The 19,850-nt window shown below is 41.1% G+C and overlaps 1 protein-coding gene across 1 annotated transcript in view; it reads right to left on the reverse strand.

The window, feature by feature from the left end:
- Window positions 1–3,538: 3,538 nt before the first annotated feature.
- The window catches only part of DNAJC3 (DnaJ heat shock protein family (Hsp40) member C3), a 92,263-nt gene continuing 75,951 nt past the window's right edge, over window positions 3,539–19,850 (reverse strand). Inside the window, exons 10-12 of the mRNA XM_041731332.1 lie at window positions 9,944–10,076; window positions 8,976–9,124; window positions 3,539–7,324 (exon numbers count right to left, since the gene is read on the reverse strand). Of these exons, the coding sequence (XP_041587266.1) occupies window positions 7,167–7,324; window positions 8,976–9,124; window positions 9,944–10,076 (440 nt within the window). The 3' untranslated portion in view covers window positions 3,539–7,166. The remainder of the gene's footprint in view (window positions 7,325–8,975; window positions 9,125–9,943; window positions 10,077–19,850) is intronic.

Below are 19,850 nucleotides of genomic sequence, written 5' to 3' on the forward strand. Positions count from 1 at the left end.
AAGCCCCATGTTGGGCATGGAACCCACTTAAAAAGAATAATTTTTTAAATTTTAAAAATCCAGATTTATAAATAACATACTTCTTTACAGGGAGATTCTTTTATAAAATGGCTCACTTTTAAAATTTTATGTTTGGTACATATAGCCTGCTGTGCCATACAAAAATCTGCCCCTCTCAGGGACACAGCCTGGGAACTGACAGAGAAAGCCAGCAGCTGCACTGAGCGGGAAGTGCTGAAATCTAGCCTGGGACTTGGGTGTACATTCTAGATCCTGAATTCTAGTTCCAGATGCAGGGCCCATATCAAACTAACAAAAATAAAATCCTGAAAGAAAAAGAAAATATTTTCTGTGAGCAGTTATAATCCACTTCTCTTTCCCCCTCCTTAAAGGACACTGTCAATAGTTTATTCAAGAATTAGGAGATTTTATCATGTAGAGCTTATCAAGTTTAGGCATAAAGTAAACCCAGAATATGAGACTGAAGACCATCCAGTCTTCATACCATTCAGAAGCTCATATTCAAAAGGTTGGATTTTGGAGGTGCCCATCCTTTGGGTGCAGATGTCTTGTTCAGAGGACATTGGAGCCTCTAGAGAGAGAATACTGGGAAACACCTCGGCCATCTCAGCCTGGAGTTACAGTTAAAATCGGGCTTTTCGGGATCCCTGGGTGGCGCAGCGGTTTGGCGCCTGCCTTTGGCCCAGGGCGCGATCCTGGAGACCCGGGATCGAATCCCACATCGGGCTCCCGGTGCGTGGAGCCCGCTTCTCCCTCTGCCTGTGTCTCTGCCTCTCTCTCTCTCTGTGACTATCATAAATAAATAAAAAATTAAAAATTAAAAAAAAATAAATAAATAAAATCGGGCTTTTCTTTAATGGGAAAAATGTAATTTGACACAAGTGGGAGCCTGCTCGTATGGTTACTCTACACGCCAGGTCGTGTTCTGGGCTCCTGGGAAACAGCCTGACTGCTGCCACTGCCCCAGCAGGTAGATGCCAAGTCAGTACCACCAGCAACTAAAGCCAGGCTGACACTGTTTTCTTCTCTGCTGCTGTATCTCAAAGAAGTTAGTGACATTTAACTTCCCACCAGAACAAGTAAGACTATTCACCAAAGGACTCAAACAGGGCCCAGCTCCCTGGCTCCAAGGATGATAGGTGCTGATGAGTCAGTCTCAGTACTGAAGTCTAAGCCACCATCCCACCCGTCTTGCCTGCTTCTCCCAATTTTAAGATTTAAGGCAGCCCACTCACATCCAAAGAACCAGTGGATTGGTTACCATCCTACCTTTAGTGACCAGGTGAGAGAGGGATGGCAGGAAGGCCCATGGCCCTGATGGCCAGAGCTCAACCTAGAGGCAAACCTGTGCCTAGCAGGAGTGGCCGGCCATAGGGGGCCATGCTGCCGCACTCTGGAGTCTGCAGGTTTCATGGCAGTGGGACAGCTGCGCCCATCTTAAAATATTGTAAAGCTCAGGTTACCAAACACAAACTTCTGTGTTCTGGGAAATTCCAGAGTGGAACCTCTTGACTTAAGAGTTACTGTTAACCACATTTTTCAAAGATTCCAGATTTGGGAAATAATCTTGTTCCCTACAGCTCTTAATCATTTGAATTTTAAAAGTTTTCTCTGACCACATGGATGTGCCCAACTATGTCAGGCTTGTTTCCCATCTGCTGTGATTTCACTTTAAAGGTTAGGGGAATCCCTGGGTGGCTCCGCGGTTTAGCGCCACCTTCGGCCCAGAGCGTGATCTTGGAGTCCCAGGATCGAGTCCTGCATGGAGCCTCCTTCTCCCTCTGCCTGTGTCTCTGCCTCTCTCTTTCTCATGAATAAATAAAATCTTTTTTAAAAAACCTGTTAAAAAATAAAAAATAAAAAAAAAAATAAAAAACCTGTTAAAAGTAATTAAAATCAAGGGAATAAAAATTACTCAAATTTCAAAAGACGGGCTTAAAACCAAAACATTTGAATGACAAAGATCAACCTCACGTAATTGAAAATTGGGGGAGAAGGCAGAGAAGGAATAACGATGCACTAACTCTGCTGAGGAAGATGAATTGTGGAGAATCTAGTCTAGAGCACAGACTCCCTTTCAGACAGAAGTCATGGATGCTCCTGCCGGCACGAAACCTTCTCTGTCTTCCCACAGTCCGCTGCCACCAGAAAATGCTTCTGAAAGGTTTCAGCTGAGGAAGGCCAAAATAAAAGTCTCCATAACCAGACCTGAAGGACGGACATTGAACAAATGCCCAAATGAAAATGCTCTGAAAGGAAAGTGTCAAGAAGAGAGTGACATTGGGGATGGAAGGTGAGGTGGGAGAAGCATGCTGGGCAGGGGACGGAGGGCTGGGGAGGGGAAGGCACACAGTCGGGCAGGGGGTTGTAGACCATGGGAAGAGCTTGGGTGCTCTGGTCCTCAAGTGCAGTGAGAGGTTTGCCGTCCATTAATCCTTAGCTGAAACTGCTCACTGAGAGTCTGTGTATTCTGGGTGTGCGTTAGCACTCTGTCGGGTAAAGCTCAGAGACCAGGACAGATGGCCTACTGGGATTTGATAGTGCCACTTGTCTTCCCTGTACAGCATCCCTCATAAATTTGTCCTGGTGGAAAGGCCACAGCCCACAGCCCTGTTAACATACCAGGTGTGTCCAGGAGGAGGAAAACGTGCTCTTTTATTTGCACGAAAATCATACAATTTCCACTTTCACGAAGTCTTAGTAACTTGAGGTAATGAGAGGGATTAAATGTCGCAGGAAACCAAACACTGCAACAGGTGATAGGAGAGTTAATAAAATCCTAAGAAAAGCCTAACACAGTGGAATGTCACTAGAAGAGCTATCCTTTGCGGTCTTTAAAGCACCTTTCACACCGAGAAGAGTCCTGAAGATGAGGGAAGGGAAAATGGATCTGCCCTTCCTCTCTCTCCTCCAGACACCCCAGATGGAGGCCAAGTGCTCATATTCGCAAAGATGGCATGATTAAGAATTTGGGAACTGCACTTTCTGGGAAGGTTCTAAAGCGTTGTAGTCCTTTACTTTCAGGGTGTGCATAATACTTGAGAAGAAAGCTGCTTGGGTTTGTAGTTAGAAACCTGGCTGAGACAGGGGCGCCTGGCTGTGACTCTTGATGTGGGGTTTGTGAGTTCATGCCCCATGCCAGGTGGAGGGGTTACTTAAAAAGAAAAGAACTTTGATGGAAATAAACAGCATTACTCCCACCCCAAGCAAACCTCCTTTATGACTTTTACAGAAGTGTGCAAATGACAGTATAAACCCAAAAGTCTTCAAACAAAGCCAATTTAAATATTAGATTTTAATAGTATTGAAACCAAAGAACTGTCCACTTAAAGTCCACGCTGTTCTTGCACATCTGGGGTTAAGAGGTTTTAACCATTTCTACTTTCTGTGCTCTGACAAAAACCATTTCTACTTTTTGTGCTTCAGCTCAACATAGTCCCTGACCACATGTAAAGCAAAGTTGGAAGGTAGACTTCTCCAAAAGACTAAAAATGAACTGAAAGCAAGAAAAGACTGATTTGACCATAAATATTTTTATTAAATGTGAAAATACACGGGCATAAAAATAGTACCCATATTTGCAGACATATCTGAGACCCATTTCAATTAATTTTCAGGTTTTTTTTATTAAAACACTAAATTGAGATGGATTAAATTACTTGTCTCATTCAGAACCGGCAACAGCCTTACAGTAGGAATAGTATTTTAACTTCTGAAACATCTCCAATTTTTACCTCCTCCAGACTCTGCTTTCCACTGTAGGCAAGGGGTCCACCACAGACGAGTGCAACAAAACCGGTCACTGTACATAAAGCCACGCAGTGGCTAATTTTACTCTTAAATCATTCAGCAAATGAGATCATCTGTTAAAAAAAATTATCCCCACCTATTAATATCATTTGCAACTGAGAATAGACTCTGCTACTAACAAAAGGAATGATCTGATTTAGAATAAGGATATTATTTGTTGACAAGTTAGCATTTGCCTTCCTCCTTCCTTTATAAATATGGTAAAGTCCACTACATTCAACAGAGTTGCACGGATTTCTCAGGTTACACTACTGACATTACAACTTTTGTAAGACCTGTTGCCCAGCATCCTGTGCTTTCAGGCAGGCAGCTCTAACAAAACCTGACTGAGGGACCATTTTTAACTTACGCTAATCTTACACATTTTTTTCCCCACAGTAAATGTCACAACTTCTGACCAATTCCATGCTTTAAAAAAAGGTGAAATTTTCCATTTTCCACCATAAATGGGAAATGCTGCCAATTTCAAATTGTGATTCTATTAACTTTTTTCCTACTTGGTTATCAGTATTTCTCTCTTTAAAAAAAAAAGAAAAAAGAAAAAAAATTATAGGTAGTTTTTACATTCCGTTTTCAAGAGTCCCAAAAAAGTTGTTTTCATACTGATAATTAAGATAAAGTTTTAATACTGACTAAAGAGAGACATTTTTAAAGTTAGCATTATGTTCATCCAATTCACAGTAGTAAACTATTAAAGTTGTTTTCAAGTTTTCATTTATCCATGCTAAGAAAGCACAAACTTTCAAAAATGGGCAATAAATTCTCTTTTTAGAAACTTCTCATGTTTATAGGCTGATGTGTTTAATACTTGCTGCTATGGAAAATATCCACGTTGTACAGACAAGTGATACTTCATTTTAGGAGCTTACCAAAAAGGAAGGAAAGAGTTTAAAAAAGGAATATAATAACCTAAGGCTAGGTACCCCTCTGATTTTACTTTTCCAGGAAGAGCCATAGTGGTTACCGGGCAGCTGCAGGCCCCAGAAACAAGAGCCAGGAGACTGGCAAGTGGAAGAAACCCAAGAACAAGTCAAGTCAAATGCCGTTCAGTCCCTTGCTCTCTGTGGTGTGAGGACCTCTCCCAGCGGGCTGGGAGGACTGCACCCCCGGGCTTCTCTTGGTCACGGAGGAACAGCACGGGGCCTGGGCTCCCACTGGTGCTCGCCCAGGCTGGGCTTACAGGCCGTGCTGTCCTCAAGTCTCTGTGGCACTAGCACTTGGCACCATAGCTCCTGTCTCTTCACTGAAGACCAGCAAGCAACTGTGCATCTCAGTTACAGGGACTAAACTGAATCCACGGTAAAATTTTAGGGACAGGAATTTCTGTTATTACCAGTATTGACAAAATAATGCAAACAGACATCTGGGCAGCAGCCTGACGGTGAGCGAGGTGACCAGCACCCAGGATGCCTCTCCCACTGGCCAGCTCTCCCACCGTCCTGACCCTTTGGCTCCTTGGGGTGACTTCTCATGGTCTTCTCTGAATGGAAAGGCAAGTGATTTCCTAGTTCCTCCTTATTCTGTGTGAAAATTCTTACTTTAAAAGTAGGTAGATCAGAAAATGGTCACGGTGACATCATCTACCGAAGAACCAGACTGGCGAATGATATTACTGAGATAATGGAGTCATGAGATTACTAAAATGAAAGAATAAACAAAACTGAATTTCCCTTGGAAATCCTTTTAGCACTGGCTTGAATTTTGAGACCTTAAAAGAAAAGGAAAGCTGCGAACTGTTTACTAATTTTCAAAATGCATTGTTTATTGGTAAGAAATAGACTTCTAAACAGATGCAAAAAGCACAAAGGTGTTTTGCTCAACTGTGTGTTTTTTGTCTCCGTTTAAAGAACTTTCTCCATATATGTTTCAAGATGACTTAAACATCTTAAGGAAACTTAAATGCCCTGTGCTTGGCTGTTGTGGTCAGGACATCTCCCACCACTGAAATTAAAATGCTTGATTTCATTAAAAAAAAAAAAAAAACAATATATTAGACCCATCAAAATGCTCTGAGGCCAAAACAAAAACCTTTCCAGAATGAAGGTAGTAACTCTTACCTAAAGTAATTATCTTAGATTTTAAATGCAGTATTACTAGTTCCATAAATATTTAAGGTTCTTAACAGTTTTTAGGGAAAAAATTATCCAGTATACAAAAACTGAATACTTCATTTTTTAAAAGATTTGAGGAAGGTATCCCAAAAAGAGATGCCATCTTAGTGGTGGAGATGCAACCAGAGCTGACCAGATTTGTAAACATAAATTTTTTTCCAGGGAAAAGAACCTTCACAGGCATCAGGGTCGGTCAAGGGGCAGGTCTCCTGTCTAATGGCCGCCTCAGACAGTCCCACTTGGGAAGGACTACCATCCAAGAGGTTGGCCAGGATGGAAGAGAAGCGGCCCGCCTTTATTAAAAGTGGGGAACATGGCATTCTCTGTCAATTGAGCAACTTTATATTTCTAAGGCAGTCCTGTTACAGGAAATTGTTTCACAACTTCAGTTGTTAAAGTACTTCATTCTGCACTTCAAGCTTATTTTAAATAATACCACTGCTCTATTATCCGAACCTATGTTACACATTTTTAAAATTTGTTTCACATTAAACAAAAGGGTCCTTAGGTTTTTACAAGTAATTCTATGACCATGGTCTTCAGTATTCTCCTGCAGGTCCCCAACATAAAATACGTGCTTCACGTCCATCCAGAGTCTGCACCTGGTAACATCAACTACCACCTGAGAGCAGGTTTTCTAAAAGACAGGCTCCGTCCCTCCTCCTGCGCCAGCCATGCTCATGCCAGCAGAGATGGGAATGTGTGTGGATTAACGGAGGCTCTGTAATGTAAGATTATTTGCAAGCAACTGGTCTGACCAGATCCTAAGCAAAGTTGTCCCTAAGAACATACAGCTCAAAGTGTTGATACTGTCTTGCAGAATACTAAAACATAACCTGCTCTTGTGAAGACCACAGCTCCTCCTCCTACCTGTAGGCACTGCTGTACCTTGCAAGGCTGTGAAGAAGCATTTCCGCGTGCTCCAGTGTAGGAAGATACGTGAGCACTTCCACAGGTTCGCCTACCGCAGACCCTTCTTCCAGACCCTCAAACATTTACACGGGCTGCTCTGTCAGAAAGAGAACCAGTCTTCGCCTCCCTGCCTCCACAAACCCATCAACCTCCAGTCTAAAATGGATAAGAACGATTTTTCCTATTAAAACAACTCTTTGGTCATGGACAAACTAAAAGATTTGCATTTTTTTCATTAGGATCCCGGAACAAGGTTTCTTTGTTTTTAATCTTTTAAAAAAATTAAGGAAGAAGAGCAGAAAAACAGCTGGTTTAATTGAAGTGGAATTTAAATCTAAAAGGTCCGCCTGAGCTAAAGGGATTGAACCCTTGCCATGAGTTCCAGCTCCTGTGGAAAGGGTTGCCACCACCTCCTTGTTGGCTCTCTGCATCCAGGGGATCTTCTCCATCATCAAACTTCTTCCTCATTTCTATGAAAGAAATGAGCAAATTAAGACCCAGGTATTCACCAAGGCGCAGGGGAGGGGAGAGGGGGGCGCAGGATTCCTTACTTTCCTCTCATCAAACAGGTGTGCCCGATACACAAACCTCGGCTCTCCCATTCCCACCCCGCTTCCAGGTTTGGTCTCTGGAGAAACAGCCTAGAGGATGCCCATCACGGAGAAGGGGTTCACGTTCAGGGCTGAAAATGGGTATTCATTGAAATTCAGGCCCCTTAAATCTTCTTGCCTCACAAGCAGCTACTCAAGGAAATTCTTCTCTGAAAAAAAAATAATTGCCAAGAAGGAGACCTCCAAAAGTCACACTCTTAAGATCAAAGAGCCATGTCACCATCCTGGCCCCAATGATGCAGCCTCCACCTCGCCAACCCACCAAGCTTCCCCTCTTAAACCCCAACAGAACCAAAGCCCCCGGCGTACAGTTCAGGAGACTGACTCACTGCTATGCCTGCCCCCAGGAAGGTCTCTGACAAGACTGAGACTGTTGCAGACAAATGGGACAAATGCGGGTGGCATGAGAGCAAGCTAATATCCTTGGGGACCAGAAAAACTATTTCAGCCTTAAAATGGGTTTGAGAAAAAGGAATAGAATAAAAAAGAACTCTTGGTAATTACAAATGCAGTTCTCGATGCCTTTGTGACTGTAAGCCTCAACTCCAGGACCATGGCCCCACCTGTGCACTGTGCAGGCTCAGAGGACAGACCAAGCATGATGTTGGCACTCATTTGCTAAGGAAAAGAACAGACTTTCCTGCTGTACTCATTAAGTACACTTCTACCTCTCATACGGGATTATAAATGAGAATGGAGGATCGTAAAGCTTCAATTCCATAGCATAAGCAGATGTTCAAAAAATATTTGCCAAATGGGCACAGAGCATGATTTCCTTCTATTTTTGAAGAATCTGTCTAGCTCAAGTCATAGCTCCTGCTGACATGAAAAGGCACAAAAAAGCAGTAGTTATTCACATTAAATTCCCTCTGGAAATGTCTAAATATTGTTCAGTATTACCTAATTTCTTTGCTTTTTGCTTTTCTCTCATTTTCCAGGCCATTTTAGCCTGTGATAACATTTCTGGCAACCAGTAAATCTAATGAACATTTGATTTAGGGCAAGATTCCAGGAAAGCCCCTAGGCTAGGTGTACACTCCCCTTTTCTGCACTGTACCTTTTAGCCTGGCAGCCTGGTTTCCTAGTCAAGCTCCTGTAAGTCTGGCATGAAGAAATCATCACTGATCTGGGAAGGTGGTGGAAGGAACTAAAGACATCTCACTGCTGTGCTCTCATTATCAAAGGTGAAAGAGCGGAGACTCAAAAAGCTCTAGTGTCTTATGCAGGAGAAGGGCAGTAAATCCGGCCTCCTGCCTCCATGACTGTTGGTCTCCCCACTGCACCAGGCACATGAGGGCCGGGAGTCTGGCCGGGGCAGGCCTGAAACTGGACTTCTGCAACTGCAAGGCCGGGGACCAGTCACCAGCTCCCGTGGGGTGGCCCAGAGCAGCCAACCACCCGCCACGTGTGACACTGCCTGCCGTGTGTCCTCCTACTGCAGAGCTAGCAGGCCACCGACCGCTGACTCAGCCCTTTCAGAAGCACAGAACATGTTAAAGACCAACAATACCTGGATCAGAGAGAACTTCTTTAGCAGCTGCTATGTCAATGAACTTTTTCTCCGCTTTTTTCTTTTCTTCTTCATTCTGGAAGTTATCTGGATGCCACTGCAGTGCTAATTTTCGGTATGCTTTAATGATTTCTTGCTTTTTGGCGTTTCTGAGCAGTATTAATATTATCAGTCATTAGTTAAGAAGTGGCCAACACACTGGCACAAAAAAACTAAGAGATACTTAAGATCCCACTGGCAAATTGACACTGGTTTCCCTAACGGTGCCAATGGGATTACAGGCTGAATGCTTAACGTACAGTTCTGGATGATCATGAAAACTGGTCAGCCTTCAGAATCTCAGCGGGAAGAAATTACTTTTGATCTCTGCAATTTTCTCTTAAAAAAAAAAAATCAGACCCATTTTTAAACTTTGCATTTCCAACTTACCTGATACAATTCCTGGCATTAAAAGAGAACTCTGACTCTGAACCACACTTTTTATTTTGCTTCTGGTTAGCTTACTTAGTTCTGGTGCAGACTGTGACTGAAAGCTGATGGCTCCCTTGCTCAGGGAAGGTGGATCTTGTATAAATTACCTAGCTTCTGTCTATCTCAGTGGCTCTAAGTTGATTCTCAAAGTGCCACTTTATTCTTAGCCTAGAGAAGTTTGCTCTCTCCTTCCGCTCTCCCCATCCTGTCCCCACCAAAAGAAAGCTCCCTCCCCTTTATCCTTCCAAAAAAAAATCATGCTACAATGTCGTACCTCTGTCACCAATCACTAATCTCCCATTGTCACAGTACTAATCTCTATAAAGAAATCTGCCTGTAACAAAATAGCTTCGTGATGTTTATGATGTGAAAGATGGTTAGGTTTAACCCATGACTAAAATTAAATAGCAAGGAACTGAATCAGAGGAGAAAAACGAGCAACAATAAGCTTTAAAACAGTTGATTAAAAATAACAATGTAAATTTTAAATAACTCACCTTTTTACTCCCAAGATTTTATAATAATCTCGTTTCTGCGACTGTTTCAATAGCCTTTGTGCCTTTTCCAGACCTTCCCGAATCTGCTGATCATTTTCATTGTGTTCCTGAGCAGTTTCATAATCCTGAATAGCTGTCAAAATGTTTAAGATAATGCTGTTAAAGGAACTGTAACTTGTAACCTCTACTTATCCTGAAAGATTGACTCTCAAGTCACCATCCTGGCCCCTTCACTCTTTTGCCATTACTGCTAAGAGCCTAAAAAGTGGTGGTGATGATTGTGTTAGCCAACTTCTAAAAGGCATAATGAAGGCTGACTTTAGGTAGCTTTTTACTCCCAGTCAATTAAACTCACTGCTGTCTACCTGCCCACCTTCCCACATTACCTTTGCCCCACTTCTGAGAGATTTTAAGATCTGTACTTTATACAAAGCAGTCTTACCATCACTACAACTGAACTGATGGTTACATAGGAAAGTTAAGACTATGGCAAAGAAAATCTGCACAGTCAGCTACGAGTCCACAATTCAGAAGAATCAGAGGATTAGAAAGGCAGCAAGAAGAACCATCAGCAATCAGAACATCTAAGTCACCCAAGGGCTTCAGCAGGAACTGTTACTTTTTAAGCTGTCACCCAGAGCAGATGACACTGTCCTAGTACAGGGAGTCTGATAACAATCCACATTAAACCTTTCTCAGATTTAATACTTTAGCATGCCTCAGCTTAGAACGCTTTAATATCTAGAACACAAGGCATCAGAATATCTGAGTCATGTAAAAAAGAGTCAACACAGCAAACCGGAGACTTATCCTGAGAAAGGCCTGCTGGCAAGGTTGGTCCTGGCTGGCGTCTCTGAAGGAGTGTTCCTGCCATTTCCTGGTAAGAATGGCTCACCGTGCCTCAATGTTTGTACACTGTAGTTTATGTTAAACATGGTCTTTCCTTCTGGGAAACGAATTTGGGTGCAGTCAGGGCAGAAGGTGCCTGGCTGACCAACCCCTCATAAATGTTCAGGGCACTGGCACTCTAGCAAGCTTCCCCAGCAGACAGCACCATGCACATCTTGAGGAATTATAGCTTGTCTTGTGATTTCAAAGAGAAAGACTCTTAGAGTCTTCTACCTGGAATTCTCTGGATTTCGTGCCACGTGTCCTTTACCCTTTGCTGATGTTACTCTGTATCCTTTCAGTAGAATAAATCTGAGCCTGAGTACAACTGTATGCTGAATCCCGTGTATCCTCCTCCTACTGCATCACCAAATCTGGGAGTGGTCTTGAGAAGCAGACATCTCAAATAAGGGACTGTTGGATTCAAATTCTAGTTTTTATGGAGTGCATTTCACCGTGGGGAAAAAATATCTCTCTGGATAGCATGCCTGAGGATTTGTCCTGGCACAGCTAATTTTGGAAGGCATTTACGAGACAAATGATCCTTCTGACATACTGCTGGAAGGTCACTAGCAGCCTAATGCCATGTCACAATGCCTAAGCCATTGCCCTCACTTTATCTCATCATGGAGGCATCAGCTGTTTTATCTCCCATCATCACAAGAATGAGTACAGGACAATAAGATATTTTGAGAGACACCGCCTTCACGTAACTTTTACTATAGTATATTATTGTAATTGTTCTAATATTATTAATCTCTTACCATGCCTAAGTATGAATTATGTATTATGGTACCTAGGTATCATTGGTATTATGTGTAGGAAAAAACAGTGTAGACAGGGTTGGATATGATCTGTAACCTCCATCCACTGGAGGTCTTGGAAGGTATCCCTTGCAGATGGGAGAATTACTGAAAGTAGCCTGCACTACAGGAAAAAATGAACCAACACCACCTCTGGTCCATGGAGGGTACATTTTAAGCTTTTATCCTAATTCCTGCCTCAATGCATTAACATTAAATACTAATATGAAACATTACTACAGTCACCCAACCCATAGTGACAACATAAAATACCTTTCCAATTTAGTACACAAAACTATCATAGAGAGTAGTGAGTTTTAACTTTAAAATTAATACCCATAAAATAAAATCAATTCCAATAACACTTGATACCATAACCTAGTAAGGAAATGTACTTTGAAGGAATTTAATACAAGAAGAAAATGTTTCGATACATGCAATTTTACTATTCATGCAAACTCTACAGTTAAAACAGGTTTATATCCTACCCTTTTATTAAAACTTAAGGTAGACACATTTTTCCCTATCCAGAAAAAATACAAAATTATAGGCGGTTTCCTGCATTCACATCATTACAGGTAGGTAATTAGAAAATTAATATGAGTGATGCTTAAACTTCCCATAGGCATAAACTAGATTTTAAATTATATTTTCTTAGATTCTATCCTTCAAGGAGGAATCTTCAGAGAAAAAGTAAATAATACCCAATTAGGCTTATCCTATATTAAGCATCCATGAGAAGTAGAATAAGCCAGAAATATTAAGGACCTGAAAAAACATCTACTACAAATTAGCCAATTCATTTTCTATCCTCTGAACCTAAAAAAATCTTCCCAAGTCCTTTTTCTTCCATATACCCCCCACACACACTCAATTATTAAGGAACAATGCAAACAACTAGACCAAGGTGGCAGACAGCACAGGAGTGTGCCTCCCTTACATCCCACGCCCCCACTGAAATGACAAACAAAAACATAAGAATAGAAGCATGGCAGCACTAAAAACAGCAGACCAGAAATTTTCATAAATTTCTGAAAGAGAGGAAATAAATGGGATCATATTAATAATAAACCTAAGCATAGAGAACCACAATCCTAGCAAATTTGGGAGCCATTCTTTATGGCCAAGGATCCTCAGTTGAACACTTAGAAAGCAGGAGAAGCTTTAAGGTAACCATTTGTGAGATGACTGAAGAACGTCTCCCAGGCTTTCCCCTCGTGTGTGAAGCAGCTACAGCATTCAGCCCAGTGGGGCCCAAGACCAGCCTCTAAACTGAATAGAAGATATGAATATGGAGTGGCTCCTCGTGTGGCTGCACAGGGACCAGGAAGAGATGCAGAACTATGCCCCCAGGCACTCAAGATTTCTATGGCAGACCTGGAACAAACCAAGGAAAAACCGTTCCATCCAGAATTTAAATACACCAAAGGATTCCAGCCGATCAGTAAGGTGAGTATGGCACTGCTCATTTTGGCAACTGGGCAAGATGGCAAGCGCCACAGGGGAAGTCGTCCTGTGAATCAGTCCTACCCACTTAAAGCCTGCCCGAAGCTCCCCGGTGCAGAAGCAGCATCTCAAAGACAGACCCACACAGCTGCAAATGACTGCCCTCTTTCACTCCACCAGTCCATCAGCAAATCCCAGATCAGCTTCCCCTGAAAATATATCCAGAATTCCACTGCTTCTCACCATTTCCCCAATTACCACTGTGCTGCAGTCATTCATTAATATACCTGAACAGCTGTTAACAGCTTTATAACAGCTGTTCCCAGCTTTCATCCTTATTCTCCTAAAAGTCTATTCACAGTACAGGGACTTGGAGAGCCTTTTAAAAAGTACATCAGACCCCAATATAAACATGCCCATGGAACACCAATCTTCTCGTCCAGAATATTATGCAAAACAAACTGCACAAGGCCTGCTAAAATTAGCTAATGGCAGCCATGAATCCGAGATGAGTGGGGGAAGCAAACAGTGAGAAAGCCCAATGGCAAAAAAAAAAAAAAAAAAAAAAAAAAAAAAAAAAAATCACAGAAAATGCCAGCAAAACATACTTTCTGTGTAGATGGACTCACCCTAAGTGACCGTATATGTCCTTTGCATAGTACAAGAACCATGAAATCCAGAACCAGACACAGTGGAGATAAAGCAGAGGCCTTACTAGGGAAAAGACAGATGGGAAAAAAACAGAATACAACGAGACAGCAAATTGCCCTGGGCAGCACACCTCAGGAACCCCCAGCAACTATATGCTCTCTGAATGTGAGGGACTCAAGCGCAAAAGATACACCACCCCGTTGGTGTAGGAAAGGAAGAGGGCAGAGAAGCAGAGAGGGCACGGCCATTTGGAAAGGCCCTTTTAGCAGGAGGCAGAATGTCTGTGGAAACAGGCAGAGTATTGCAACTGTTAAATAGAGAAGGCTGCCCGTCCCCAGCACTCCCCTACACACACACACACACACCCAGTGCTATACTCCCTTATACACCAGCATTCCCTTACACACACACACATGCACACACACACAGAGCACTTTCCCACAAATAGCTAGGGCCACATAAGTCATTTTATGATCATTTTTAAAAAATGGTATGCAGCCTCAACTCAAGACAATTTTTTTTTTTAAGATTTTATTTATTTATTCATGAGAGACAGAGAGAGAGAGAAGCAGAGACACAGGCAGAGGGAGAAGCAGGCTCCATGCAGGAAGCCCGACATGGGATTCGATCCCAGGTCTCCAGAGTCATACCCTGGGCTGAAGGCAGCGCTAAACTGCTGAGCCACCCAGGCTACCCACCAGACAATTTTTAAATTGAAACAGGAAAAGAGTCCCAAAAACTTACCTGATGAACATACATTAGAACATGAGCCAAATACATGAAAAATCTGAGCAGACATTACAGTATAACTTTTTCAAAACTTAACCCAATCATCTCTTTTAAGGGTACTCCCAAAGCAGAGTAAGAACTCACCAGAGATAAAGAAGAGATAAAAATATGAGTAGTCAACACTCAAAAAAAAAAAAAAAAAAGATAAAAACTATCATAAAAAGATGAAATGAGATGGAGCCCAGGAAGCAACAGCATATGGGAAAAAATAAGGACCTAACATAAGGAAATGGAAATAAAGAGTTTAAAAAGACTAGAGAGAAAAGAACAGCTTTATATAACAAGTGGCTAGGAAAGTGAGAGAGCCCAAATATTGTGGTTCTTACAACCAGTGGGGCTTAAAGCCTGGAATTTTAGGAGTCAGCTTGCTTGGCTCTGGGAGAAAAGGCAAAGCAAACAGCCCGTGGAGACACAGCATGGAAACAGCGATCTGAAGAATACCTAGGGCACACAGTGGGCAGGTTACTTGCTCATTTCAGAGTGTGTCCCAGAGAGGCAGCATTCACGGAGACACCCCTGCCCCCTGCCCTCAGGATCAAAGGAACTGGTGGCCACCACCATTTCCCTGTGTGGCCCCAGCATAAGTACAGACCTGCAGGAACCAGTGCAAGACCAACACTTGCTACCTAACTTGCTTACACCAAGTCCCCCCAACGCTGTGCCCTAGAAGAACCATCCTTCATAGGCACGCCTACCATCATCCCAGTGGGGCAGGCACCCTTCCCCAGACCAGCACAAACCCCTGCCAACACTGCATCTTCCCATCTGGGTTTTGCAAGGCCTTGGTTCCAGTGGCAGTGGCAACAGGTCATATTTCACAAGCAGACTAGAGCACACCTAGTTAAAACTTAGGCCGGTACCAAACACTGTCCACAACAGGCAAAGAGAGCCTTTGCAGACAAAAAGCCTGAAGGATAAAGTGGCCAGGACACAACAGACAAGTACGCACTAAAGACACTCCTGGAAGAGAAGGGCCTTGGGGAATGGGGCACATCACACAGCAGGACACTACAGGAGCTCTTCTTCATAAAGCCACTGCCCTTAAGAACAGGAGAGGAAGCTGACTTTCCTCACACATAGAAACAGGCACCAAAACTTGGACAAATGAAAAAAACAGAAGAATTATGTCCCAAATGAATAAACAAGACGAGGCCATGGCTACAAATCTAAGTGAAACAGATCTAAGTAACATGCCTGATGGAGAATTTGAAGCAATGAATGATCATAAGGATACTCACTGGACTTGAGGAAAGAGTAGAGAATATCAGTGAGATGATTAACATGGAGATAACGAATAACATAGAGATAAAGGGCTCAACGAACAAAATGAGAAACACATCTGATAGAAGAGTAGGATGGAAAAAGCAGAGGAATAAATTAATGACCTATAGAAAAGTAATGGAAAGTGATCAAACTGAACCAAAGGAAGAAAAAAGAATTATGCAGAACAAGAATAGACTTAGGAAACTCAGTGACTCCATCAAATATAATGACATTCATATTATAGGAATCGCAGAAGAAGAGAGAGAAAAGGGGCCAGAGAATTTATTCAAAGAAATAATAGCTGAAAACTTCCCTAATCTGGGGAAGGAAATACATATCCAGATCCAGGAGGCACAGAGAATCCCCAACAAAAGCAGATCCACAACAAGACATACTGTAATGAAAATGGCAAAAACAGGGGATCCCTGGGTGGCTCAGCAGTTTAGCGCCTGCCTTTGACCCAGGGCATGATTCTGGAGTCCCGGGATCAAGTCCTGCATTGGGCTCCCGGCATGGAGCCTGCTTCTCCCTCTGCCTGTGTCTCTGCCTCTCTCTCTCTCTCCCTCTTAAATAAAAAAAATAAAAAATAAAAATAAAATGGCAAAAATACAGTGACAAAGAAAAAATATTAAAAGCAAGACAAAAGAAGACAGATGCATACAAAGGAAGGCTCATAAAGCCATCAGCGGATTTTTCAGCAGCAACTTTCCAAGCCAGAAAAGAGTGGTATAAGATATCCAAAGTGCTAAATGGGAAAAAACTATATCAAAGAATATTCTATCCAGCGAAGCTATCATTTAGAATAGAAGGAGAGATAGGCTATCCCAAACAATAAAATTAGAGTTCATGACCACTAAACCAGCCCAGCAGGAAGTATTAAAGGGGACTCTCTGAGTGGAAAAGAAACACGAAAGACCAAAAAACACAAAAGAAATAAAAATGAATATTTATGTAAGAAATCAGTCAAGGAACACACAAAAGGATACAAAATAGGACAACATATACCTAAAACATGGGGGGGAAGAACAGGTTAAACTTAAATGACCATCAACTTAATATAAATTGCTATATGCGGAAGTTTTATACAAACCTAATGGTAACCACAAATAAAAAAACACGAATATACAAAGAATAAAGAGAAAGAAATTCAAATATATCACTGAAAAAACCCCAGCAAGCCAAGAAAGACAAGAAAGGATCAGAAAAAACTTCAGAAACAGCCACAAAGCAAGTAATTAAGATGGCAATAAATACATATCAATCAATAATTACTGAATGGAAATGGACTAAACATTCTAATCAAAAGATCTAGGGTGGCAGAATGGATAAAAAATTACGATTCACCTATATGCTGCCTACAAGAGACTCATTTTAGACCTAAAGACACCTACAGATTGAAAGTGAAGAGATGGGAAAACATTTATCATGCAAATGGATATCAAAAGAAAGCTGGAGTAGCAATAGTTATATCTGACAAACTGAACTTTAAAACAAAGACTGTGATGAGACAAAGATACTATATAATAATAAAGGAGACCATCTAACAAGAAGATAAACAATTGTAAACAGTTATGCACCCAACACAGGAGCATACAACAGCTAATAATGAACATAAAGGTACAAATCAATAATATAACAGTATGGGACTTTAACACCCCACTTTACATCAATGTACAGATCATCCAAACCGAAAATCATCAGGGAAACACTGGCTTTGAATGACACTGGAATGAATTTAACAGATATATTAAGAACATTCCATTCTAAAACAGAAGAATACACAATCTTTTCAAGTGCACATGGAATATCCTCCATAACAGATCACATAGTAGGCCACAAAACAAGCCTCAACAAATTTAAAAAGACTGAAGTCATACCATGCATCTTTTCTGACCACAACACTATGAAACTAGATGTCAACTCCAAGAAAAAATCTGGGAAGACCACATGCTACTTAAATAACATGCTACTATACAATGAATAATCAATAAAAGAAGAAATTTAAAATTACATGGAAACAAATGAAAACACACAGTTCAAAACCTTTGGACACAACAAAAGCTGTTCTAAAAGGCAAGTTTACAGGCCTCCCTCAAGATGCAAGAAAAATCTCAAACAACCTAACTTAATACCTAAAGCACCTAGAAAAAGAACAAACGAACAAAAAAATCAGCAGAAGGAATAAAGATTAAAGCAGAGGGCAGCCCGGGTGGCTCAGCGGTTTAACGCCGCCTTCAGCCCAGGGACTGATCCTGGAGACCCAGGATGGAGTCCCACGTCAGTCTCCTTGCATGGAGCTTGCTTCTCCCTCTGCCTGTGTCTCTGCCTCTCTCTCTCTCTGTCTCCCACGAATAAATAAATTAAAAAAAAAAAAAGATTAGAGCAGAAATAAATGATGCATAAACTAAAACAAACGAACAAAAATGGTAGAACAGATCAATGAAGCCAGGAGCTGATACTTAGGAAAAAAAAAACAAAAAAAATTAAGAGACCTCTAGCCAGACTATCAAGAAAAAAAGAGAAAGAATGCAAGAAAAACAAAACCACAAATGAGAGAGGAGAAGTAACAACCAGCATAACAGAAATACAAACAATTAGAATATTATGGAAAACTATGTGACGATAAATTGGACAACCTAAAAGAAATAAATTCCTAGAAACATAAAACCTACCAAAATTGAAACAGAAGAAATAGATAATGTGAACAACAACAAAAAAGTGAACAGATAGATTACCAGGAAAGAAATTGAATCAAGAATCAAATAATGCCTACAAAAAAAGTCCAGGACCAGATGGCTTCACGAGGGAATTCCACCAAACATTTAAAGAAGAGGTAATACCTATTCTCAAACTGTTCCAAAAAATAGAAAAGGAAAGTAAACTTTCAAATTCATTCTATGAGGCCAGCATTACCCTGACACCAAAACCAGATTAAAACAACAACAACAACAACAACACAATTACAGGCCAATATCTCTGATGAACATAAATGCAAAAATCCTCAATAAAATACTAGCAAACTGAATCCAACAGTAAATTTTAAAAAATCATTCAACATCATCAAGTGGGATTTATTACTGGGCTGCAAAAATGTGGTTCAGTATTCGCAAATCAATCAACATCCCATCAGTAAGAGAAAGGATAAGAACCATATGGTCATTTCAAAAGATGCAGAAAAAGCATTTGACAAAGTATAACATTCATTCATGATAAAAACCCTCAATAAAGTAGGTTTAGAGGGAACAAACTTCAACATAACAAACACCATATATGAAAGACCCACAGCAAACATGCTCAATGGAGAAAAACTGAGAGCCTTTCTCTACGGTGAGGGACAAGACAAGGATGTCCACTCTCACCACTTCTATTAACATAGTACTTGAGTGCTAGCTATAGCAGACAACAAAAAGAAATAAGAGGCATTCAATAAGAGGCATTTTTTTTTATTTTATGGCTATTATATTCTCTTAACATTATCAAATCGGATAGCTTTCATTCCAAAGCTTAAAAAGGTGAACTAAGAAAATATATTTTTTAGTGACACTGTTAATGACCAAAGTAAAAGGAATATCCAAGTTCACAAGAGCGACCTATGCAGAGTTTTGTTAGGGGTGTAGATAAAACTGTAAGGGTGAACATCCAGTACAAATAAGAATATAATACTTGGGGCATGACGTCTTACACCTAAATTTCAGTGTTTTAAGATTCTCAGGAGGGAACCCACATGTTCCCATGTGTATCTGGTAAGGAATTGGTAAGGAAGAAGTAAAACTTTCACTATTTGCAGATGACATACTATACACAGAAAACCCAAAAGACTGCTAGAACTGATCAACAAATTCAGTGAAGTCACAGGATACAAAAATCAATCTACAGAAATCTGTTGCATTTCTATACATCAGTGATGAGAGAGCAGGAAGAAAAATTAAGGAAGCTATCCTAAAATAATAATAATAATAATAAATTTTTAAAAAGAAAGCTATCCTATTTACAGTTGCACCCAAAATAATAAGATACCCAGGAATAAACCTAACCAAAGAAATAGAAGACCTGTACTCTGAAAACTA

This window comes from Vulpes lagopus, chromosome 16, assembly GCF_018345385.1.
Source record: "Vulpes lagopus strain Blue_001 chromosome 16, ASM1834538v1, whole genome shotgun sequence".
NCBI classification, from domain to species: domain Eukaryota; kingdom Metazoa; phylum Chordata; class Mammalia; order Carnivora; family Canidae; genus Vulpes; species Vulpes lagopus.